The sequence below is a fragment of the Telopea speciosissima genome, chromosome 2 (genome assembly GCF_018873765.1).
Source record: "Telopea speciosissima isolate NSW1024214 ecotype Mountain lineage chromosome 2, Tspe_v1, whole genome shotgun sequence".
Lineage (NCBI taxonomy): Eukaryota > Viridiplantae > Streptophyta > Magnoliopsida > Proteales > Proteaceae > Telopea > Telopea speciosissima.
This window is the reverse complement of record NC_057917.1, coordinates 59,398,107-59,422,220: the sequence shown is the minus strand read 5'-3', so window position 1 is coordinate 59,422,220 and position 24,114 is coordinate 59,398,107. Positions and strand designations below refer to the sequence as shown.

Here is a 24,114-nt window from a genome sequence, read left to right as displayed (position 1 = left end):
GTCCTGAAGAGGCCAACCTCGCGGCTCGACTTTCCGAGAGAAGAGAAGAGAGTTGAACCAAAATCAAAACGCGGGTTTTTGCAGTATTCGAAGGTGAACGTGAAGGTGAAGGTGAATCAAAGATGCATAGCTTCAATGCTTTATCAACAGTGAGGCGTTCTCTTCAAAAACTTAGATTTCTCTCTCCTGGGAGGAGCTTCTCTGCTCAGCCCAACTATGCCGCCTATGCCCAAAACGACGATCTTCAGAACCAGGTCAATCTCTGAAGACCGACGTTTCTATAATCCCCTTCCATTTCGGGATTGCTTTCTCTTTAAACTTTTGTCTCAATCTGTTTCAGGTCTTAGTAGAAGGTAAAGCTAATGCACGAGCTGCGATTCTCAACAGACCCACCACTCTCAATGCCCTTACGACTGCAATGGTACTTCTTTACTTCCCTTCCTCTTCTCTAACTTCAGGGTGAAGTTGATTATTTATGTCTTTAGTTAATGCTCTGACAAAGACAGTTTTTCTGTTCTTAATAGTCTCACTTTTCACACTTTAATGGTAATCATGGCTTTTGCTTATGACCCATTTAAGCAGTTGTAATTCAAACTTGTTTTCCAGGCAGCTAGATTGAAGAAGCTGTATGAATCCTGGGAGGAGAACCCTGATATTGGGTTTGTCATCATGAAGGTCAGTCCTATTTTATCTTTTCTCTCAGCTTGCCGGAAGTGGTCCATACCCCTTTTTTTCCATCGCTCTTTTCTTTCTCATCTTCTGCATATTTTTGGGATTCGTGGATTTCTGTGCTTCTTAAGACTCAACTACCGTTTTGAATTTTTTAAGGGCAGTGGCAGGGCTTTCTCTACTGGTGCAGATGTTGTTACCCTTTATCGGTTGCTCCATGAAGGTTGGTATATAACCTTTTAATATGATGTTGGTATTTGAGAAGAAAACGTTAGTGTATTTGTTATAAGTGAAGGAAAGTGAAACTTACTGATAAATGGTTATTTCGTTAAATGTAAGCAGCAAGTGGTTGTTGGTAAACCTATAAGTGCTTAAGGTCCATACTATCATATTGAAAGAACAGTTGTAATCTCCTGGTCAGTCAATTCCAATCTAATCTTCACAATTCAATTCTAATGGCCGATATGATCTGAATGCAGTATGTAATTTGAGGTTCACTAGGATTCTTTGTTTGCCACAGAATCTTTTTCACTAGCTTCTTTCATGTTTGTATTTGGCACTCAAAGAAATCTACGAGCTTCTTATAGTTAACTTATAACTGGTTAATATTTTGGGAAAGTATTTATTTTTCTATCCTCAATTCCTAGCATTATCATTGTTAAATCTTTTTCCAGAAGATATCCTGGCTAGGCAACTTCATCCACATTTTGTGTGCTAAGTTTTTAGTTCCATTTTCCATGCTTTTTGTCTGCACTTCTAGTTGTGTCAATTGAAGTGTGCCTTTTGCTCTAACTTTTATTCACTGTTTGCAGGAAAAATTGAAGAATGTAAGGAATTTTTTGGGACATTATATAAATTCATATACCTTCTAGGGACATATGTGAAACCACATGTGAGTATGCGGTGTTTCTCAATTACACTACATTGAATATGCCCTTTTACTAACAATTGGAGTCCTTTTTTGAAAAAAAGAAAACCCCAATAATGTTGCTTGGAACATTGTCATATGTCAAGATATTTTTTTAGAAGGAAACCCCAAAACTAACAGAATTATCCCCCTCCAGAAAGTTCCAATTCTAATTGATTCTATACTTCGAACATGATAATTGTCTTCTAAAAAGTTTTGAAGGATGAGTATAATCTACACTAACAAAAGATTTGCAGGACCACAGAGAGAAAGGGAAAGGAAGAGGGAAACTTTAAGGGGAAACAATATTAGAACCCCCTACTTAAAGGTTTCATTGAGGATAAGAATTTCCCAAGTTGACAATATTATCTACAGCTTGTTTTTTGTCCCCCCCCCCTTTCTCTCAATTCAACCAGTTTCAGTTCTGAATTAGTCTGCATTTGCATTTTAACATGACTAGTGTCTGAAAAAATGTGTGGGAGGATGAAAAATTCTCTTACACCTAGTAAGGAGTTGTTGGACCCGAAATATGGGGATAGGGGAATGGGAAGAGGAGGTCAGATTGTTTCTTCAATCCCTAGATATAAAACAGACTAGTATGAAGGGTGGTTGCTATTCAATTGAATCCCTCTTTGTGTTTCCGCTCAAGCTTGAGCTGAACAAATGAGCACCAAAACCATGGTTCAAGAAGAAGGTCGAAACTGAATTATTTTGGGTTTCAACCGAAATCTGGTCAAAATCCTGCAGGGGTTGGTGGTTGGTTTCATTTGACCATTTTGGTGGTCAACCGGCAATATTTTGGGTTGAACCTTGGTAGAAACCCTAATTAAGTATACCTAAACGCAGTGGAACCTTTAGATTGTTGAAAAGCACACTCAAATTGTTACTTTGTTCCGTCCCTAGGTTGGCAGTGTACGTTGTACCTTGATTGTAAACTTCTCAAAGATAGCCTATGTTACACACGTTGTAGTACTATAACATACAAAATATAATGAAACCAATTAAAATATGCAATTGCAACTGAAAAATGGAGAAAAATTATTAAATTTCAAAATATTACATCAAAGGCGCAAATGTACAATCACTGACTTCACAAGTTCACATCAAAGTTGGTGTGTGACATGGCTCTGGAGGAATTAACTCCTCCCCTGAAGTCTTTGTGTCTATCTTGCTCCTACTAATGTGTGACACAGCTTGCTCTGATCGCCTACCGAATCTGTCTGGCCTTTATCTCTGTCTCCACATCGGCAGGCACATATTTAGAGATATAAACGGATTGAATATGGATTGGATGTGATCGGATGCGATTATCCCCTGATTGGATATGAATGCAAATTAAATCTGGATTTTCGACTATCCGTTTACATCCTTGACTTGTGTAACCTGGACCTTCCTCCCCCGACAAATATGATTCACCCACAATCCATGTTTCTCCATTGGATAACTATTCGGTTCAGATAGATTATGTTCCGGATACCCTCTGACCGGATATGGATACAAATGCGAATCGAATTCGGATTTTCGACTATCTGTTTACATCCCTACACAAAGTCTTCATCAAAATCAAAATCAGAGCCCGAGTCCCCTCCTCCTGCCTCTGCCTGTCTCTCCAGTAGTGCATCGTAAAATTCTTCCTTTACACTCTTGTCAAATTTCCTCTTTATCCCTCCCTTCATGAGGGTAGCAATGGCCTTCTCACCCCGTGCCTGAGTTGCAGCCATGAATTGAGCACTCATGGTCTCCACGAACTGTTGTTGCTGCTGCTGTAACCCTTGCATCATGTTGCCCATGATCGAGGTCACATCTTGTGCTGTGAGCATGGGAGGTGCAGTGGGAATGTCAGGCTCAGATGGGGCTGCGGGGCTGCCGCTCCCTGATTTGGAAATGAAACGGTACAACTGAAACCTACCAAGATTTCGACGTCGAAACTTGGAATACTGGTGAGTCTCATTAGGTTTCGTGCTGGTTCAGGTCGAAATCGGAATTTTTTGTTAAGTTTTGACCAAAAGCACCAACTTCTTGAACCATGACTAAAACAATTGAAAAGTGATTAATCTGTTTCAGCAGTCGCCTTAGTGCCTTACATAATACGATAACGATCGCTGTTTGCATAGATGCCAGCGAAAAAGGAGAAAGAATATCTCAGTGGTATCTCAGTGGTAGGATTGTAAATAATCTGGATTTAGTATAATTTCCATACCCTACTGGATGGTTTTCTCACCAGCCTGGTCCTCACATGACAGTTAAATGGGATGATAGCTACGAATGGTCATTACCCCACCTTATAAGACCTAAAATTGATTTTCAAATTCCTATGTATATGGCCTTAAGCAGAGGGAGTTTTGGAAAGGAATTCATGTAGTCAGCCTATCCCAAGTGATTGGAATGAGGTTTAAATTGAGTTGAACATTGAGATTGATGAATAACTCAAAAAAACCCGTGGTGCACAATTTCAAGTCTGTTCTCTTCAAGCATAATTAAGTTTATAATCTGAGTCAGATATATTTAATCATTGGGAACATTTAGAAAGTTTTGGGATACATTTTTTTTTTTGGGTAGGATTTTGGGATACATTATACTCTCATCAAATCAACACTAATGTGTAGTTGTACATGGAAGCAACCTTTATCATGTTGTGATTTTCTTTTCTCCCTGTTTTAACAATACACATAATTTTGCATTGGAATCATTTCTTCAATTGGCACATGGAGTGTGGGCTTTGAATTTGCACTTTTACTTTTGTTCTGTTTAAATTTAATGGTGCACAACTCTGTTCTATTATGAAATTTCTGCTTTCAGTCATATAAGATATTGGGATTAAGCCAGTGTTTGCTTTAACAATTCAAACCTTTAAAATTTAACACTCTTCAGCCGCTTGTTTTCTTGAGCTTTCATGTGTCAAGAACTCCCCCCCCCCTTCCCCCACCAATTGGGTCTTAGCCTAATAATTAAATATTATTGTCCGGTCATGTTAAGTTTGTGTAGTTAACTCAATGTTTATCTTTTTGTGGTCATTTCTATTATTTTTTATTGAGTTACAGTCTTCTTTTTACTATAGTAATGATCTTATGAATAACCATGTTGTTGTTGAAGTGGCATTCATTTATTTGTAATCTAGTTACTTATGATTAATTAGGTTGGTTATTGATCATTGTCTACATAATGGCTTTCATATAGATATCCATCATGGATGGTATTGCAATGGGAGGTGGGGCCGGCGTTTCACTCCCAGGGGCATTCACTGTGGCAACAGATAGAACTGTATGTGATTTCTGATCCACATGATTAGCTGCAACTTGTTTTATCAGAAATTATTCATTTGACAATTGATATTTGTTCAACTGTAATTGTCCTTTTTCCTTATGAATGTAAAGATTCTAAAGATACTTATATTCCCCTCCTTTTTTCTATCATAGCAAGATTTTTTAATGGATTTAGTACAAAAATGCTTAGTTTGAAATGGATTATATTGCATAATTTACATTTATTGTGCATTAGAGATTAGTTTCTTTATAGGCATTTCGCAACAGTATATTTGTCCTGAAGTGAAACTTGAAATTCAATAGTTTATGCTTTCTTTTTATTAATGAAAAGAAAATAATATATTTTCTCAAGCTTGATTACATTACTTCATGGATTTTTTTCCCATCCATTATTTTTTTTTACCTCCACTATGATCCTAGGTTAATCTATTTGTTATATTTCTTTTATTTTGTTGAGAGTCAATAACAAAATATATAAATGAAACATGAAATTCTTTGGGAACTTTCAAGGTGCTACAACTTGTATGTCTTTAGGTCTGTCACACAATCATTGTTGTCAAGGCCTCATCTAGGCCCTATTACCCAAGGCCCTTCAGAATAGGCAAGGCATGCACTCGCTAATGCAATCTGGGGTTCCATAAACCCTTTTTGGATCACTTATGGGCCCGCCCAAACAATTAAAACTAAATTATTAGTAACGGCAATTTGGTATATGCTGAACAGTTTAGGACTAATAAGTGAATGGGAACAAATTATGGACTTAAATGGAGGCAAGTATGTAAGTGGGGGCATTTCTCGAATTTAAAATAGAAGGGGGAAAAGAATCAATGCATCTAAGAATTAATGAACAGTTTAGGAAATAAGTGAATCAATTATGGACTTAAATGCTAAGATTTCGAATTTAAAATAGAAGGGAATCAATGCAGCTAAATAACAGATCATAAATAACAGAAGATGAGAGTTAATCGAAGGGCACCTCCTTCAACCTCACTATTCCTACACTTATAGCAGAACCCAACCTCGGTTCAGGTAGGATAACTCCCTCATATGTTACTCTTTCAATTTGAAATTTCAGGAGAAAATCCATAACCTTTAGATCTCTTGTGAATGAATAACAGCAGGCCAAATCAACAACCATTAAATGAGAAATAAATCTCTGAAGACAGAAGAAGCTGTAGACTAGAATCCTGAACTGAAGTTCTGATTAGAACTTCCAATTGTCATCCATTTTCGACCCAAAATTCTACGAGATGAGTTGTTTATAGCATAGGAATTATGTTCTAAAATCACTTGCTGATCTGATGTGAATCAAGGAGTTCAAACTCCAATGTTGAGGCTGCCAATGCCGTCTGGAAACAGAGTAACAGAACAGAAAAAGGAGATGGTAGAAGAAAGGAAGAACAGGGAAGGAAGGAGAAAGGAACAGGGAAATGAAAGAATTAAGATAGCTCACCTAGAAGGGAGGAGCTCAGACCTGGGTCGATGCAGGGAGAGTGAGAAAGAGAGGACTGAACGCCAACCTTGGCTCCAAAGTCATGGTTATCAAACTAATCAGTTTCTTTATTCCAAATCTAAAACTCTAACATTGAGATTACATATATAAAGAAAACTCCAAACAAAAGAATAGAAACCTACTCTATTTTGGAAACTAACTTAACAAGGGAAGTAGGAAACTACCAAATATCTCCTATGTAATCTACCTAACAAAATAAATAATTACAAGTAATCCTCAACTAAATAAACAAGTAAATCTCCACCAACCCCCTTTGGACCAAAAAACTGGTTTAGGTCCTTGGTTTGTGCCACCAATTATGGTCTTGTTGGTTGAACCATGCTAGCACTACTGCATCACTTGCCTAGTCTTTTACAACTTGGCCCTTGTTTTGGTCACCAAGGCCTTGCCTAGGTGTCATCTTGGTTGCCTTTACCAGGTTTTTGACCCAGGTGGGCACCATTTTGGGCGTTAGAAAAACAGAAACATGTTTTGGTTGTATGCTTTGAGGTTCACATATTGTAGCTTATAATTTATTTAAGGGGGTTTTAATATTGGAGACAAAATAAAATTAAGGGGTTAAAATTGGAAAAAGAAATAATTAACCCTGAAATCATGGTAATTGGAAAAACAAATATTTCCATGAACTTTTATTGCTTATCTTGATGAATGTTGAATAAACATGATTGGTGAATGTTTGATGTCTACTATTTAGTTTATACTTAATATTACTACTAAGTATATAGAACATTAACATAAGTTGCTCAAGGGATTAATAAATCAGGAGTATTAATGTAATCTGAAAGCCCTAAACTAAACCCTGTTTAATGCATGCCTTGACCAGAAACCCAGCTCCGAGGCTCCTGGACAGAACCTTGGTTTGTCTTGGCACCTTGAAAACTATGTACACAATTTTTCTAAAGAAAATGAGGTAGACAGGGATGTCCCTCAAAAAGTTCTTCCACTGGAGTTTGTTGAAACTTTCGATTAGCTGGCATTTGATTGATTTAGATCACTGTCAAAGTAGCTTTTTGAGTGTTCAGTTCTGACCTTTCTTGCGGGTATCTGCACGGAATATATTATGAGAAATTTGCCTAATTCATAGCCCACATGGTGATCTTTGGGCCTTGGAATTCCCTTGATGCAAACTCCAACAGCTAATGGTTGCTGTTTGGAAAACCCTGGCTTTCTGGTATAATTGGAGGTAAGAGACTACCCAGTTCAGACTTTTCATGATTCCCGTTGATAGGTTAAATATGGTGATTCTGTTACAGATGGGACCACTCCATGAAATCTGTTTCAACTTGTGACCCTGGTGCTTGAAGACTGATGATCATGGAACACATTTAGCTGCTGTAGTTCATTGTATTGAGACCTACCAGAATAGAAGTCCTAGAAAGTTCAGTTCTAGCATGGCCCAGCCTATTTTAAAGGCTTGGGTCCACTTTGTTTTATTGCTTCAGTGTTTGTTTTCTGTTTTAAAGTGTTTTAGTTAGTACTGGTTGATCGGTGGTTCAATTGGTCCAGTTTAAGTGGATATTTGTTTCTTTTCTTTTTATTATTTAAGTTTGGGTCCTCATCCTTTTTAAAGGTTAGTTAGACTTTAAATATGAATGACCAGTTGTAATGGGAATCGGCTATGGGGTTTCCTAGCTTGACTTCAACTCTGCTCTATGGGTTTTTGTAAAATAATGGACTTGGGGGGCTCATAACCCATGATTTTGTTTTGCTGGAAAAGTTGTTCTCTGCTCCTTGCGTGGTGAGCTTCTCCTTATGGTGAATCAAGGTTTGATTGGTGGTGATTCTAGTCAATACCTTGCGGTGGGAAGCCCAGGTATTGTCCTCTTGTTTGCTTGGTGTATTTGTTGGCAGACTGTTTCGGTGGGCAAACGTCCATATTAGGCTCTGATACTTCAGGGAACCCTTGTTTTAGCTTATATAAACATCTGTAAGCCTTCATATTGCTAGAAAAGTTACACAAAGTCATGTTTTGGATTTGCATCCTTGATTGGCAGTAAATGTCAAACCCTATTCTATACCTTATGTTATATTGCCTATTCTACACGTTGTTTTAGTACTAGAAGACAGAAAAGGCAAGTAAAACAAGTAAATTATGCACCATGAATGAACAAACATAATATTAATCAATTATTTATGAATGAGTACAAACTATAAAGTACAATTAACATAGGCACCCAATTACCAAGTCTCCCAACAATACAATACTGTCTGCTAGTATGAACTATGGCGTGTAGGATCGAGTCCACTCATGGTCGAATGGAGCTGACATGCATTTTTCTCCGACTGCATGACAAATGCATGTCATGTCATAGTGTGTGAAAAGAAATGTCAATATCCCTCTACAGCTGTCTTGTGAATGGCCTCATCTGCATACTGGAGGTAAACGACCATTTCGTGGGGCAAACGGCCGAAATTTTCAACCAAAATTATCAAAATTTCCACAGAACAGTTTTGTGACCGAAATTATGCTGCTTATGGGTTTTGCCTCCCATTTCATCTTAGGCATGTCGAAACTTGTGAAATTTCGCCAAGATTTCAGCAAAATTTTGAACTATGGTTTCAATAGGATTGCTGGAAATCAAGGTTTTACAGACCTGATTTCAATTCTGGTTTCAGCCACTAGGATGCGGCTAACCTCATGAACACCATAGGATTCCTCCTCATTTGCATAATAATCATCATTAACATCACCAACCATAGTTGTCAAGGCACCGCCTAAGCGTCCAGACGGATTTTGTGGGGTCTAGGTGACTGTCGCCTTAGTGGTATTCTACCAAATTTTGCCCTTATTTATGCCAAATATCATTTAATTTGTTATTTCATTTACTTAAGATATTATTTATAAATAAGCAAACACCCCCTATTTGAATCTAGTAAAAATAGTTTAAAAAAATAAAATTCTAAAAGGATAAAAAGTCAACCCCCCACATCAAGAACAAAAACTGAAATTTCAATTGTAGGTGAAATTTTCAACTTTCTAATGCTGAAGTTTTCTCAAATCTAAAAATTTAATAAATCTTAATATAATAAAATATTTGTTAAAAACCAAAAGAGCAGTAAAATATTCACTTGTTTTGGTATCTAAAAAAATATATTTTCATTCCAAGTGATTTTGACAGCATTCGCGCCCACCAAATAAGGTTCGACCGAAACATAACTCCTTCAATATAAATCAGATTTAAGCAATCTTGGATTTGTTGGAAAGTTGGTTTTGTGCTCTACCTAAAACAAAAGTCTCATGTAAAAATAAAATCATTTGATTAGTCAAGCTTCTTAGAGAACAAATACATTTCTCTAAATCGAGAGCAGTTTTAATTACTTATAGATAAGATCATATTTTCTAAGAACAGTATAAACCAAATGTGAGACTAGGTATACCAGGACAATGACCAATTCCAAGAACAATATAAACCAAATGTATATGATACAATACCAGAAATAAGAGAACCAGATTAGAGAAGGTGGGAGAGAAGAGAGAAGAGGGAGAAAGAGGAGAAGAGAAAGTGAGCAAGCCATAAGAGAGAAGACTTGCGTGAGAACTTAATGTTCTCTCGCAGGTTAATATGATTTATTTATATAAAACTTAACTGGACAGAATTGCCCTTACATAGTCGAAATATAAAGGACAGAAACAAAGGAATAAAGTAACTACACAAAGACCTATTTGCCCCATATAACTCACGACTTCAACACTCCCCCTCAAGCTGGAGCATATATGTCACCCATGCTCAGCTTGTTACAACAAGACCGGAAAGTAGGAGCAAATAAAGACTTTGTGAACACATCAGCAACCTGATCAGACAAAGAGACAAAAGGTATCTCAACCAGCTTCTTCAACACGGCACTGCGAACAAAGTGACAATCCACTTCTATATGCTTAGTCCTCTCATGAAAGACGGGATTACTAGCAATATAGATGGCCGCCTAGTTGTCACAAAACATCTTCATTGGGGTTGGAATAGAAAAACCCATCTCAAGAAGGAGAGACCTAACCCACATCAGCTCTGCGGTGGTATGGGTCATGGCTCTATACTCAGCTTCAGCTGGACCTGGCAATCGTGGTCTGTTTCTTGCTCTGCCACGTAACCAAGTTTCCCCCAACAAAAGTGCAATATCTTGTAGTAGATCGACGGTCACTAGTAGAACCTGCCCAATTAGCATCCGAATAAGCAACCAGCTCCATATGTTTATTTGGACGATAAATCAGTCCTTTTCTAGGGGCTCCCTTCAAATACCGAAGAACACGGATAGCTGCATCCCAATGATACTTGCAAGGGGGCTGCATGAACTGACTAAGAACCCCAACAGCATAGGAAATATTTGGCCTAGTGACTGTCAAATATAACAACTTCCCAATTAAGCTTCTGTAGGAATGAATATCTTTAAGACTCTCACCATCATCAGAACCAAGCTTGTGATTAGGGTCCATAGGAGTATCCACTAGTTTTGCAGCAAGCATACCAGTTTCAGTCAATAAATCTAGTACATATTTCCTTTGAGACAGGCTTATTCCTTTCTTGCTTCGGATAACCTCAATCCCAAGGAAGTAGTGAAGCTGGCCCAAATCTTTGGTCTGAAAGTGCTGCTGTAAGTAACTTTTCATCTCCTGGATCTCATTTTCATCATTTCCTGACACAATGATGTCATCAACATAAACCACTAGAACCACCAATTTCTCTCCTTGGCGGCGAACAAACACAGAATGGTCAGAGAAGCATTGAGTAAAACCAAATTGTGTGACAACAGAACTAAACTTCTCAAACCATGCACGTGGAGACTGTTTCAGCCCATAAATGGCTTTATGCAGCCTACACACACGACCACTATTCTCCCCCAGAACAACATAGCCCGGAGGTTGCTCCATATAGACCTCTTCAAGCAGGTCACCATAAAGAAAAGCATTCTTGATGTCTAACTGATACAACGGCCAAGCAAAATTCACAGCCAAAGAGATAATGATGCGAACATAATTCAGTCTAGCCACAGGAGAAAAAATCTCAAAGTAGTCAACACCGTAAGTCTGGGTATACCCTTTAGCCACCAGGCGGGCTTTAAGCCGCTCAACAGACCCATCGGAATGGTACTTAATAGTGTACACCCAACAACACCTAACTAGGTCTTTACCAGGAGGTAAATCCACCAACTCCCATGTATGTCGAGTCAGTAAAGCATCCATTTCCATATCCATGGCCTGTTTCCAGGCAGGACTATGAAGAGCCTCAGTGTGAGTGCGGGGAATAGTATATGAAGACAAAGAGGTAGCAAGACCATGGGGACAAGGAGGAAGATGAGATAAAGAAACAAATTGTTCAATAGGATAGGCAACGAGAGACTTTTGAGTACATGAACGTTTACCTTTCCAAGTAGCAATAGGCAAGGCATCAGGATCCGGATCAGCTGGTGCGACAGGAGGGACAGGTAGAGTAGGATCTCCACCAGAGGTTGAGACAGGTGCAGGAAGCGATGCGGATGGGCCAGGCTGATTCGGATGGAGTTGCCCAAAGTGCCTCTTGCGCCGGTACACCTGTAGTGGAGGAGTCATAGGGACAATGGCAGGAATAGGGGGAGCCTCAGACACAGCTAATGGATCACTAGATATAGTAGGGTTGTCAGAAAAATAGGATGTACCCTTGAAAAAGGTGACATCCGCACTCACAAATTGTCTGCGAGTGAGAGGGTCATAGCATCTATACCCCTTTTGGGTCCTAGAGTAACCCAAGAAGATATACTTGGTGGACCGAGGGTCCAACTTATCACCATGAAGATGGAGATTGTGAACAAAGCAAACACACCCAAAAACCCTAGGAGGCAAAGCTAAAAGTCAAAACATCGGGAAATAAAATAGAGAAAGGGGATTTGTCGCCAAGGACAGAAGAGGGCATGCGATTAATCAAAAAACACGAAGTAAGTACAGCATCACACCAAAAATGTTTGGGCACCTGCATATGCAACATGAGGGCCCTGGCAACTTCAAGTAAGTGCCTATTTTTCCGTTCCGCAACTCCATTTTGTTGAGGAGTATAGGAACAACTAGTCTGATGAATCATCCCAGTAGAAGCACAGTAAGAAGAGATCTCATTTTGAACAAACTCTAGAGCATTATTAGATCGAAAAATTTTAATAATAGCATTAAATTGAGTCTTTATTTCATTGCAAAAATTCTGAAAAACATTTAAAAAATCTGATCAATCCTTTAAAAGATACAGCCAAGTGGTCCGGGAATAATCATCCACAAAAGTGACAAAATAATGAAAACCATGTCTATTGCTAGCACGACAAGGACCCCACACATCTGAATGTACCAAGGAAAATAAAGACTCACTACGAGGCATAGAACGAGATGGAAAGGTAGCACGATGATGCTTACCCAACTCGCAGCCCTCACACTCTAATTTATTCAAACTCTTAAACTGGGGAAAAACAACCTGTAATCTAGATAAAGATAAATGTCCTAGCCTACAATGCCATCGAAACGGAGACTCTCCACCAACGTAAGTAGCCGCAGCCAAGCAAACGGGCAGCGCCATACAAATAATCATAGTGTCTGCTGCAAGCGCTGGGGAGGGCTGCATGGCGACCTACGCCATGGCGACCCTCTTTGATTTCTTCTTCCGACTCTCTTTCCCTCTTCGATTTCTTCTTCCTGTCTTCGATTTCTTCTTCCCTCTTCGATTTCTTCTTTCCCTCTTCAATTTCTTTCGATTTCTTCTTCGATTTCTTCTTCCGTCTTCTTTCCCTCTTCGATTTCTTCTTCTGTCTTCTTTCCCTCTTCGATTTCTTTCGATTTCTTCTTTCCGTCTTCGATTTCTTCTTCGATTTCTGAATTTTCTTCTTAAAACTTGAGAAACAATAGAGAAAAATAAAACATGGCTTGAGTATACATCTATTAACACATTAAAAATAGAGAAAATAAAAAATAAAACATGGTCGACATGCTCGCCATGGCAACGCCATGGCAGCGACATGTCGATATATCGACGTGACACCCCTCCACCGACTTGGATCGCCGTGGCGCCGTGACAACTATGCAAATAATATAGACCATCTTTCTCACACCCTCCACCAATCGTCTTCCTCGTGTGAAGATCCTGAAAAACACAGTAAGAGGGAAAGAAGGTTTCCGAGCAGTTTAGATTTTTAGTAAGTTGGCTAACGGACAAAAAACTGAAAGGAAATTGAGGAACATGTAGAATTGAAGAAAGGGAAATATTCGAATTGAGAGATACATACCATGCCCGTAATAGGAGTGGAGGAACCATTGGCCACAATAACAGGAGGTGTGTGAGAGTTAGAAAAGATAGAATTAAAAACCGATGACTTACCAGTCATATGAGCGGAAGCCCCCGAATCAATGATCCAGGGTGTGGAAGTAGTAGAAAGGAGAGCGGCAAGAGTACCTGCATGACCTAGGGTGGCAGTGGTGGTGGAGGCCCCAGAAGTGGAAGGGGATGATTCCAGACTCTTGATGCGACGCATGAGTTGTTGCATCTCATCACGAAGGTTGGTAGAAGAATCTCCCACGGTCGAACCAGCTTTAGAATCGCTAGGTGCAGCAAAATCAGAACCATCTTCAGAGACTGCATGATTGGCCAAGTTTTGAGCCCATTCGGGTTTCCCATGCTTGGACCAGCAAGTGTCAACAGTATGATTTGTCTTCCCACAATAAGAACATAAACTGGCTGCTTTGTCAATATGCTGTCCGCCAGAATTACGACCACCAAATCCGTGTCCTCCCCTTAAGCCACGGCCTCTACCGCGGCCTCTAGTAGTAGTGAAAGCAGAATTTTCCTTTGGATTGGTGTCGGGCTTGGAGCTAGAAGAAGCAATACGCTGCAATCGAGAAAAAGTGTCATTCAATGTAGGGACAGATTCCCCAGCAAATATATGTCCTTTAACAGCCTTGAGACTAGGATTCAAACCAGCCAAAAATTTAGATACAAAGAATTCGTTTCTTTGAGACTTCAACTTCTCAATATCAGTGGTGAGGGGCTGGAACATATTTAGTTCTTCGACCATTCCCTTAAAAAGTACTGTAATAGTCTTGGAGAGACTTGTCCGATTGCTGAAATTGAAATAGCTTCTCATAAAGGTCGAAGATACGTGTCATACTCTTCTCTTGAGAGTATGTCTCCTTGAGATCATCCCAAACTCCCTTTGCCGTGGTGTGGAACATAACATTCGCAGCAATGTCTGGCTGCATGGAGTTCCACAACCAAATCAAAATAATAGCATTCTCCCTTTTCCAAGTACTATAATCCTTAAAGTCAGCCGCTGGAGGAGGAGAAGTAAGATAGTCAGCCTTGTCCTTGGCCATAATGTAGACTCGAACAGCCTGTGCCCACAATAAGTAGTTGGAACCTCCCTTCAACTTTATGGGTGTAATCTGAACATTCACATTGTCGTTGGAGGTCTTCGAATAAGCCATAGTGTATATACGTCAAAAACCGAGGCAGAAATAATGTAAATATGCAGCAGCCAATGTCACTCAATGAAGGCAGCCAAGAACAGCAGTAATAAGTAGCAGCAGAGGATAATAAAAGGATGAATAATCTCCAGCAACCCAGACGTAATAGACAGCAGCAGCCCCACACTGATAGAAGCAGCCAGGCAGAATCGATCTCAGAATTTCTGAGAAGAAGAAGGGATCTTCACAGCAGCAGCAGCATCACCCCAAAACAGGGTAAGATAATTTCTAGAATCACTAAATACCATGTAGGAGAAGGCCAGAACAACCAGACATCAAGGGAGAGCTTCGAAAGAAACAAAACAATAATTGTCAGGGTTTTCTCCTGTACTCGATCTCAGCAGCCTTCAAGAAAAAAAATCGAGGGAGGATTCCAATCGATCATCAAATCATGTAGTACCAATATGTATCACTCCATTCATTCTTCAAGGAGTGAACTTACATCGTAGAAGAGACAGCTATAGGTGGCTGTACACCACAAACCAGAAATCGATAAAGGGAAATCAAAAGAGAATCGTGGGGGTTTCTCCAATCTGATTATTCAGGCTCTGATACCATGATACAATACCAGAAATAAGAGAACCAGATTAGAGAAGGTGAGAGAGAAGAGAGAAGAGGGAGAAAGAGGAGAAGAGAAAGAGAGCAAGCCGTAAGAGAGAAGACCTGCGTGAGAACTTAATGTTCTCTCACAGGTTAATATGATTTATTTATATAAAACTTAACTGGACAGAATTGCCCTTACATAGTCGAAATATAAAGGACAGAAACAAAGGAATAAAGTAACTACACAAAGACCTATTTGCCCCATATAACTCACGACTTCAACAGTATATTTTGATTGTTTCAAACTTCCAATTGCTTGCTTCTTCACTTCTGCTGTCTTCTATTTCTATGTTGATTTTGATGACTTGATATTGCTTAATGTTGATTTTTGATGGCTTAATGTTGATTTTTGATGACTTGATGTGGTTTAATGTTGATTTTTGATGACTTGATTTGGCATAATATTGATTTTTGATGATATAAGGTATATATTGTAACATACTAAATAATGGTAGAAAAGAGAGGAAAGAAAAAATTAACACTAGGACGCCTTGTCGCCTAAGCTCTCAGGCACCCCTCTACCGCCGTGGATTGCCTTACTGCCTTGACAACTGTGTCACCAACATTTTCTTCATCAAGTGGATAAGAAAATAAGCCATCATCATTAGCGTGTTCCTCCGTATTAGCAACTGCATTGACTTTCTGACAAAGTGGACAGACCTTTGCAAAATGCCAATATCCCTACAGTAATAACATTGTGTCTTACTACAGCTCGTCATAGGTGTCTTCCCTTTATTATCAAAACGTGTAGGAGTTGTGGCACATGTAGGACCCGTATTTGTGGGTCTAGGTGCTGGAAAATTTTTCCGGTTCTCCCCAGCTTGAAACCCATATCTCTTGACAGAGGATGTCAGTAGTTCTTTTGCATGCATAGCCTTTTCAAAGCAATCCTGGAGACTGAACATATATGAGGCCAATTGCCTTGTTGATATCAAGCTTTAATCTCAATCTTAACCGGGATAATGATTAATGATTGTATATTATCTTCTTCAATATTTTGTACGAGCAAAAAGAGAAACAAATTTCTTCATATGTTTAGCTACTGATGAATTCCTTGACGAGCTCTGAATGTTTGTGGTTAAGATTTAGTTATTCTTTCATCTCTTCCCACATAGTTGGTGCTCTGCCACGACTCTCCAGCTTCTTTTCATCAGTTCTCCACCATTCACTTGTTGCACCAATCAATTTCATTCGAGCCAACTTCATATTTCTTGTTTCTGAGAGTTCGAATCAGTCAAAACAGTCATCCAAGTTCACCAACCAGTCATAGAACACCTATGGATCATGTCTCCCACTATACTCCTTCAATTCTAGCTTGACCTTCTGTGTATCACCAAAGCACACCAGTACCACCATTAAAATATGCGCGCATGTGATGCAAAATGGCCGTGGATGGGCTCCATAGGAGTAGTAGTTGTGTCCTCTACTGCAATCAACCGATCAGCAATACTTCTTTGAACGATAATCTATTACTGTAACATCTCAACAATCTTATTATAAGTATCAGGAGGCTGTTCTGGAGTTCTTGAACTGTTCTCTGCCATAGCTCTGATGCCCCTTAATATGGTTTTGATTTAGATATAAAATCAGTACCAAACATGATCAAAAAACAGGGTGAAGATTTTCCAGAATTTAGTGAACTTGCATAAAATCAGATCAACAAAACAGATCAGCCTATAGAGCTGGTCGAGTGGTCCTTTATAGGGGTATAACAGTTGTTGAAAAACTCAGCTAGATCTAATGGCCAGATCTGCTGATGTGGACAAATCCTAGTGGAAGTAGGATAAGTCAAAACCAGTCAAACTAGGAGTCGTATGAGTGATCTGATTACAGTTTTGATATGCTCACCAAAAACTCAGTGTATGTTAATAATTTCAGAATAAACAAAGCATTAAAAGTCAGATACCTGTTAGTCTTCAAGTAACCAAAACCCAATCCCACTTGTAGTAGGATTGTAACTACCAAACAACAGAACCAGAATTTGATAACAGAATATGAATTAAGGTATTGTCAACTGAAGATTTTTGAAACCAGAATTGAAATCAGGTCTGTAAAACCTTGATTTTCATCAATCCTATTGAGACTAGGACTGTCTTTAGGAGAATAGAGGTCCCCATAGACTAACTATTGAAGGGGCTAGCTAGATTCCTTTCATCCTTCATGATTAATAACAGTTTTAAGGGGAAAGGTGAAAGCCACCGAAAAACAGAAAAGAGAACAATGGAAAACAGAAAATTCAACTTTGAAATGTTAAGTCACAAACTCATAAAGGCTCCAATAGCATATCCCAGGCCAAACCACTCCCTGTGATGTAGAATTCCAGCAAGTAGAGAAGAAGAAGAGCATTGTTTTGGGTCCAACTGAACCTGTGGTTCATGATTGGTTCAAGTTAGATTCAAATTTAAGCCCCAAATAGGTCATATAGGTGATGGGCTAAGTGGTTTTGGGTTTTCTATTGTAAAAGGCGAAGCCCAAATGTGAGGGATTGAGGCCTATACGAAATTAGGTGTTTGTTTCTACTTTCTTAGAGTTTCTTGAGACTTTCTATTTTCAAGAGGTTGTAATGGGACTTTTCTTAGCCTGCACATGGAGAGTTTCCTAATTCTGTTATTTCTTAGTTTTATAAACAAAGAAAAGGGGCTACACAACTCCCCTAAGATTTTGAGATTCAAACATTGCTTTTGCTTGTTAGTTCTGTGAGATTCAAAACTCCTTTGCTGTGAGATGCATTGAAGGCCTTGGTGGGATGCCAAAGTAACCTGGTGGGATTCCTGCCCTACGGTTCTGGTGTGACTCCTGAACATATCCTTCTTCTAGTTCTCTTCTTTTCTCTTCAGTTTCCAGGTCAGTTTTTTACATACCTTTTCTGCGTATACCAGTCTTTTATCATTATGTTTTCCTGCTACTGGTTCTCCATTCTGTTTTTTATCAGATGCATAATCTGTTCTCAAATTTGTAACTCTTCTGCTTTGTTTCAAACCAGATTTAGGCCCATCGATTTAGTAACTTCCTGTTAACCTGTTTCTGGACCTTTCCCTTGACCTGTGGCTACCAGCTCTAGTTACTATTTGTTGTGTTTGTTGCTGGTTACTATTTCCTTCAATTACTGATTCGGTTTCCTATTTCAGTGCCTGTTCAAGCGATTCCTAGTTATGTCCAGCCCTGATTTCTAAATCTGGTTTTGGTTCTACTTTCTATTTCCTGGTTTCTGGTTGCTATTCTCTGCCAGTTACTAAATCTGAGTTTCTATTTTGGTTGCCTGCTATTCTTTTGACTACCTGATATCTTAGATATGATCGTCAGGTCTGAATCAGAGTTATAGGGTCTGTTCTCAATCCCTTACAGCATACTTGACCAAATTTCTGGCCTCATCAGGCTTGTTTTGCTCCTGTTTAAATTAAATCTCTGTTTGCTGGTTCCTAAACCTATCATTGTGGTTCTGGTTTTATTGGTGTTCTGAACCCTAATGCCTAGGTGACTTGGAACCACATTACCCTGCCAGCCAAATCATCAGCAACATCATTAATGGATCTGGGCCTCCATTGGATAGATATTTTCTGAAAAAAAAAACCTAGAGTGATAAGACTATACAGGAAGTCACCACTTAGAGACTATGAAGTTCAAAAGCAGACCTTTAAAGAAAAATCATAACGGTTTTGCAAGTGCAAAAGTTCAACCCTAGATGAATCACCTTTCCAATGGGACCAACACTAGGAACTCTATCTGAATATTCTCTGATAACTCCCCTTCTGAATGACCTAGGTTCCCAAAAGAGCAACCAATTAAAGTTATAGTACTGCAAATCTTTCTGATGGAGGATTCACAAAGGAAAAACTTATTCCACTGTCAACTTTGAATTTTAATTGCTGTCTAATGGACTACCCTACAGAGATTTCTTAGCACAATCTGAGTTGAGGAGAAAAAGACCCGGTTTAGGTCGGTGCTGAGGTTTTCCAAATCATTGGTAGTGCTTTGGCCAATCATGGTGTTTCTTGGGCTTACTTGTATCTTTCATTCATAGTATCTTGTTCTAGCTCCCCCCCCCCCTCCTGTGCGTGTGTGCGTGCCTCGGAGTGGAGGGGAAGGGTTTGGTTTGTTTTGTTAGCTAATCCTACTAAATTTCTGTTGTTAAATGTCATCATAGCACTGCTAACATCCTCAAAAGACATTAATAACTGAGCAATTAAACCAAGTTATTCATCAGCTAGGGAATTGCTTTCTTGGTAATTTTGTAAAGTATTTATGATAGAGATTTTAGTTCTTTCCCATCTATACACACTATTAACATCATCAGAGAGTAGAGATGTTGGTTTTGCATTGTATCTGATAGCTTGCTTTTCAATCTCCTTGTTATTTGATACATGCAACCAAGTTTGGATTTTGCTCACATTATGGAGACAAATGACAGGTATTTGCTACTCCAGAAACTCAAATTGGTTTCCATCCTGATGCTGGGGCTTCCTTTTATCTTTCTCGTTTACCCGGCTATTTAGGTTGGTCCCGAGTATGCTTTGATATTTGTGCTGCTTCCTCTGAATGGTTAACTTCTCAAATTTGTCTAGAGTTGTGATGATGTTTAGGAAGTTTTTATTAACTTGTTACTTGGTTAGTTTGAGTACTTATTAACTTGTCACTTTGTTAATTTGAATACCACTAGTGCTTTTCGGGTTTTTTTTTTCCCTCTCAATCTCATTAATCAAATTCGTGTACAAGGCTGTAGCCACTTATAAATTTATATAGAAGACTCTAAAACAGATTCAAACACTAAAAAGGAAAGGCCCAGTCCTTAACTAATAAGGTAACATAAACTGACTAGGAAACTAAAATAATGAAAGAAGCAGACTGAAAACATGACTCTAACTAAACTAATGAAGTAATCCCGTTTTCCTACTTTCTACCCATATTTTAGGCTCATTAAATTGGCCAGTTACAAAGAAAACCCATGGGATCAAAGGCCCAACACCTACATAACCCAACTCAAGGCTTATTTCCAATAAAATAAGCCCCTGTAGATGACTAATCTGCATCAACTTCTTATTCATTTGTCCCTTCTCTTTGTTTAATATAGTGTGCTACAGTATGGAGGGTCCTACTAAGAATGTGAACATTAACATGACAAATATTGATTTGGATTGATATTTGATAATTTGAAATAATCCTCCAGTCAGGACTAAAGCAGGAGTAAAGGTGAACTACACCTTACCAATATGAAAGAAATGCCCTTGTGCATTACATTTGCCCTTTATGTTGTGAACTTGGGGGTACAAATTGACAAATTCCCTCCGTGAACACCTAATATATGAAAGCCTCTTTTCAGTTCCTTTATTACTGTTTTCTAAATAATGTGTGCTAGATGTTCTTGTACCTGCCTGCTGGTTCAACAAATCATACTAGTCATATCTATTTGAGTCAGAAAGTACAGGTTATTTTATGTAAATAATATATGCCATGATTCAAGATTTTGTGACCTGGTAGTAATTTTGAAATGTGGCACTTTTTACTGTATTACAGGGGAATATTTGGCCTTAACAGGGGAAAGGCTGAATGGAGTAGAAATGATTGCTTGTGGCCTTGCCACTCACTATTTCCTCAATGCAGTACGTTGCTTCATTCTTTTATTCCCCAGATATTTCTCCCTGTCTTGTTCCTATGTCTTAATATCAGCTATATAATGATTGAATTTCCTTAACAGAGACTTCCTTTGATCGAAGAACGACTTGGTAAATTGACTACAGATGATCCTTCTGTCATACAGTCTTCTCTTGAGCAGTATGGTGACCTAGTCTACCCAGATAGAAGTAGTGTTCTTCGTAGGTAGTTTCTTTTTGCTTTCTACTTTCACCTACTTCAGGGGCTCATAATATAAATATTTCACATGCTATTTCTCTTCATAGGACGAATAGTAGAACGCTAGTTTTGCTTTGAGAATACCTTGTGCAACAGAGGTTGCAGCTGTTATTCTCTTCTTTTTTTCTGTGCTAAGGCAAAAAACTCTTTTTGACTGACAATAAAGCTTAGATCACTGGGAAATAATTTTTATCATCACCAAGGTGTCAGTTATAGAAATTGTCGGCTGAATTTTATGTACGATTCTTGGATTTGTATGTGAATTATCTGCAATTAAATGTTTAGAAATCTCAGACCAGCTTACAAGTCAGATATATTCTCATTTGCTCCCCACCCACCTGGGTATATAAAATAGACTTTTTATTCCTCTCTACATTATAGTGTTATATTTTTTACATTATATTGTGATCTTTTTCCGACTATTCAACTCCTTGTTTGTTGGTCATTTCTTCAGGATTGAAACAATTGATAAATGTTTTTGCCATGACACAGTTGAGGAAATCATTTCTGCTTTGGTAAGTAAAAATTGTTTCCCCCCCCCCCTCCCCCCTCCCCCTCATTTTTATTGATGAAGTTTTTAGAATTTTGTAGAAATACAAGGATGGCTTATACCAAAACACTCTTGTCCTTTATCAATGACAAGAAGCTTGGCAGATCCTTCTCTTTATTGAGAAAAGCCAAAACTCTTTGATCCCCACCCGCCCCTTTTTTTTTTTTTGGTGGGGGAGGGGGGAGAGAGAGAGAGAGAGAGAGGGAGGGAGGGAGGCAAGCATAAATTATTGTCTTGCATAGTTGATTCTTCATCTAGTTGAGGCAGTTTGCTAATATTTTGAATTTTCTATTCCTCCCTTTCCCAAAAAGTGCTAGATGGACCAACTGTTGGGTATTGTTTCAAGGGGGGACACCTGGTTAGTTGAAACAGTGCCCTTCCAGAAATTATTGCATCGGTTGCTGAAAAGAAAAGGAAAATAATTGTTATCAAAGAAGTTTTAAGTTTTGATGTACTTGACTAGCCTGCCACCTTAATCAAAAGAGAGAGATACAGAAGTACTATGTCAACCTGAACTCCGTTCTCTGCTTGTTTGTCTAATGCCATCATCGGATCATGCCAGTGTCAAGAATAAGAGAAATGCTACAAACTCCTGATTTTAATCTTATTTCCTGGCTAACTTCACACTTGGACTCCCGGTTTCTGATTTTGTTTTTCCCCCTTCTCAGGAAGATGAGACAGCTAGTTCTTACGATGATTGGTCCAAATCGGCACTCAAGAAACTAAAAGAAGCTTCCCCACTGAGTTTGAAAGTTTCTTTAAGATCAGTGAGATACTAGCTTTTGCTTTACTCTTGTCTTAAAATCAGCGTTCATACATGATGTCATGACTCAGTATGTTTTACATATTTAGGTAAGGGAAGGGAGATTTCAGTCTCTTGATCAGTGCCTTGTTCGTGAATATCGCATGTCCCTTAATGGGATTTCTAAACAGATTTCAAATGACTTCTGTGAGGTATGGGATATTCTGATCTCCATACCGAGAATATCTTTTATGATCCTTCACTTCTTACATTACTGTGTTCCTTGTATAGGGGGTTCGGGCACTATTGGTAGACAAGGACTATGCTCCAAAGGTATCTCATCTTTCTCTTCATAGAGTGTCTGAATTTACTGTCCTTTGCTGTGACCAATAAAATGAATTAATGATCCAAAAAATGCAGTGGGATCCTCCAACTTTAGGACAAGTCTCAAAAGACATGGTGGACTGCTATTTTTTGCCACTAAGTGAATTCGAGCCTGAACTGGAGCTACCTACAGCATTACGAGAACCTTTGATGTGAGGCAGATTTCTAGTATGCCATTTTAACTCTGCAGAGGCAAAATCTGAGATGTGTGATTGTGCCCATTTTTCTAAGTGGCAACTATGGTCATCTAGCTGAGGTCACGCCATTTTTTTTTGGATAAGGCCACACCAATTTATTATCACTCTTACCCTCCCTCCCTCCCTCCCCTTTTCCCTAAACCGTGGCAGATTTGTTGTAATAGTCTGTTAAAAGGTTTGGTTTTAGCAAACCCCATTTATGCGTTAAGGACTGTTCAATTTGTTAGTTTGTGGATGCAATGGTTTAAAAAACAAATTAACTGCGTAACAATAGTGCCCAGTCGTTTTTAGAAATGGTTACATGTTTTACTAGATTTGGTCAAGCTAACCAGTGAGTAAGCAATCACTTCTCTTCTTATAAGACCTGGTAGCAATGCTTAAAAATCCAGAATCAGACAGAGGATCGCAATCCCTTTCCCTCTAAGTACTGGCCTTCATCGATTACTATTTGAATTGGATAATTGGTCGGATTTTATTGGAATCACTCCATATCCTAGAAATTGGAATCAGAAAGCAGCAAAATTTTCTATAATGTGAATTTTTGAAGTTTTTTATTCAAGGGAGAAAGAATGCTGCTTGGTCTTGTCTCCTTGTGCCCTCTCACCTGAGCATGTGAAAAGACCATCCCACCTCTATTGGTAGATGCCAATGCTTTTGCTACCACTGGCACAGCTGTTGGAACAGTGGCCATGAAAGTTGGGGAAGAAAGGTGATTTCGTAATGTGTATCACTTATTTCCTGTTGATATTTATATAGTATTACATGAGATTTATGCCCAGTAGTATAGGGGTAAAAGAGGTACATAACAGAGAGTCATGCTATACAGGTTGTTACACAAAGAGAATATTTCGGACTCTAACAAAATCACAAATATCAGAGGTTGTTAGAGTCACGCAGATCATGTTGGTTATCATTCCCTTGCAAGCTGATGGGTGGTAAGCAGAGCAGCTTGGAGTTGTGATTGTGAAACACCTG

The 24,114-nt window shown here is 38.8% G+C and overlaps 1 protein-coding gene across 1 annotated transcript; it reads left to right on the top strand.

Moving 5' to 3' along the window:
- LOC122653050 (3-hydroxyisobutyryl-CoA hydrolase-like protein 2, mitochondrial) lies at positions 1-23,234 on the top strand. The gene is made up of 14 exons (XM_043846980.1): positions 1-254; positions 341-421; positions 607-675; positions 829-892; positions 1,482-1,561; positions 4,754-4,837; positions 19,828-19,912; positions 20,931-21,016; positions 21,112-21,233; positions 21,721-21,781; positions 22,485-22,583; positions 22,669-22,770; positions 22,850-22,891; positions 22,979-23,234. Exons 1-14 carry the CDS (start codon positions 123-125, stop codon positions 23,096-23,098), a joined length of 1,227 nt encoding a protein of 408 aa, XP_043702915.1. The 5' UTR covers positions 1-122; the 3' UTR covers positions 23,099-23,234.
- The last annotated feature ends 880 nt before the right edge of the window (positions 23,235-24,114 follow it).

Excerpts from the sequence above, each read along its gene's own strand:
- LOC122653050 (XM_043846980.1), top strand. The coding sequence starts at position 123 with ATGCATAGCTTCAATGCTTTATCAACAGTGAGGCGTTCTCTTCAAAAA. Across the intron at positions 19,913-20,930 it reads TCGTTTACCCGGCTATTTAG|GGGAATATTTGGCCTTAACA; the intron begins GTTGGTCCCGAG and ends ACTGTATTACAG. Across the intron at positions 21,782-22,484 it reads AGGAAATCATTTCTGCTTTG|GAAGATGAGACAGCTAGTTC; the intron begins GTAAGTAAAAAT and ends CCCCCTTCTCAG.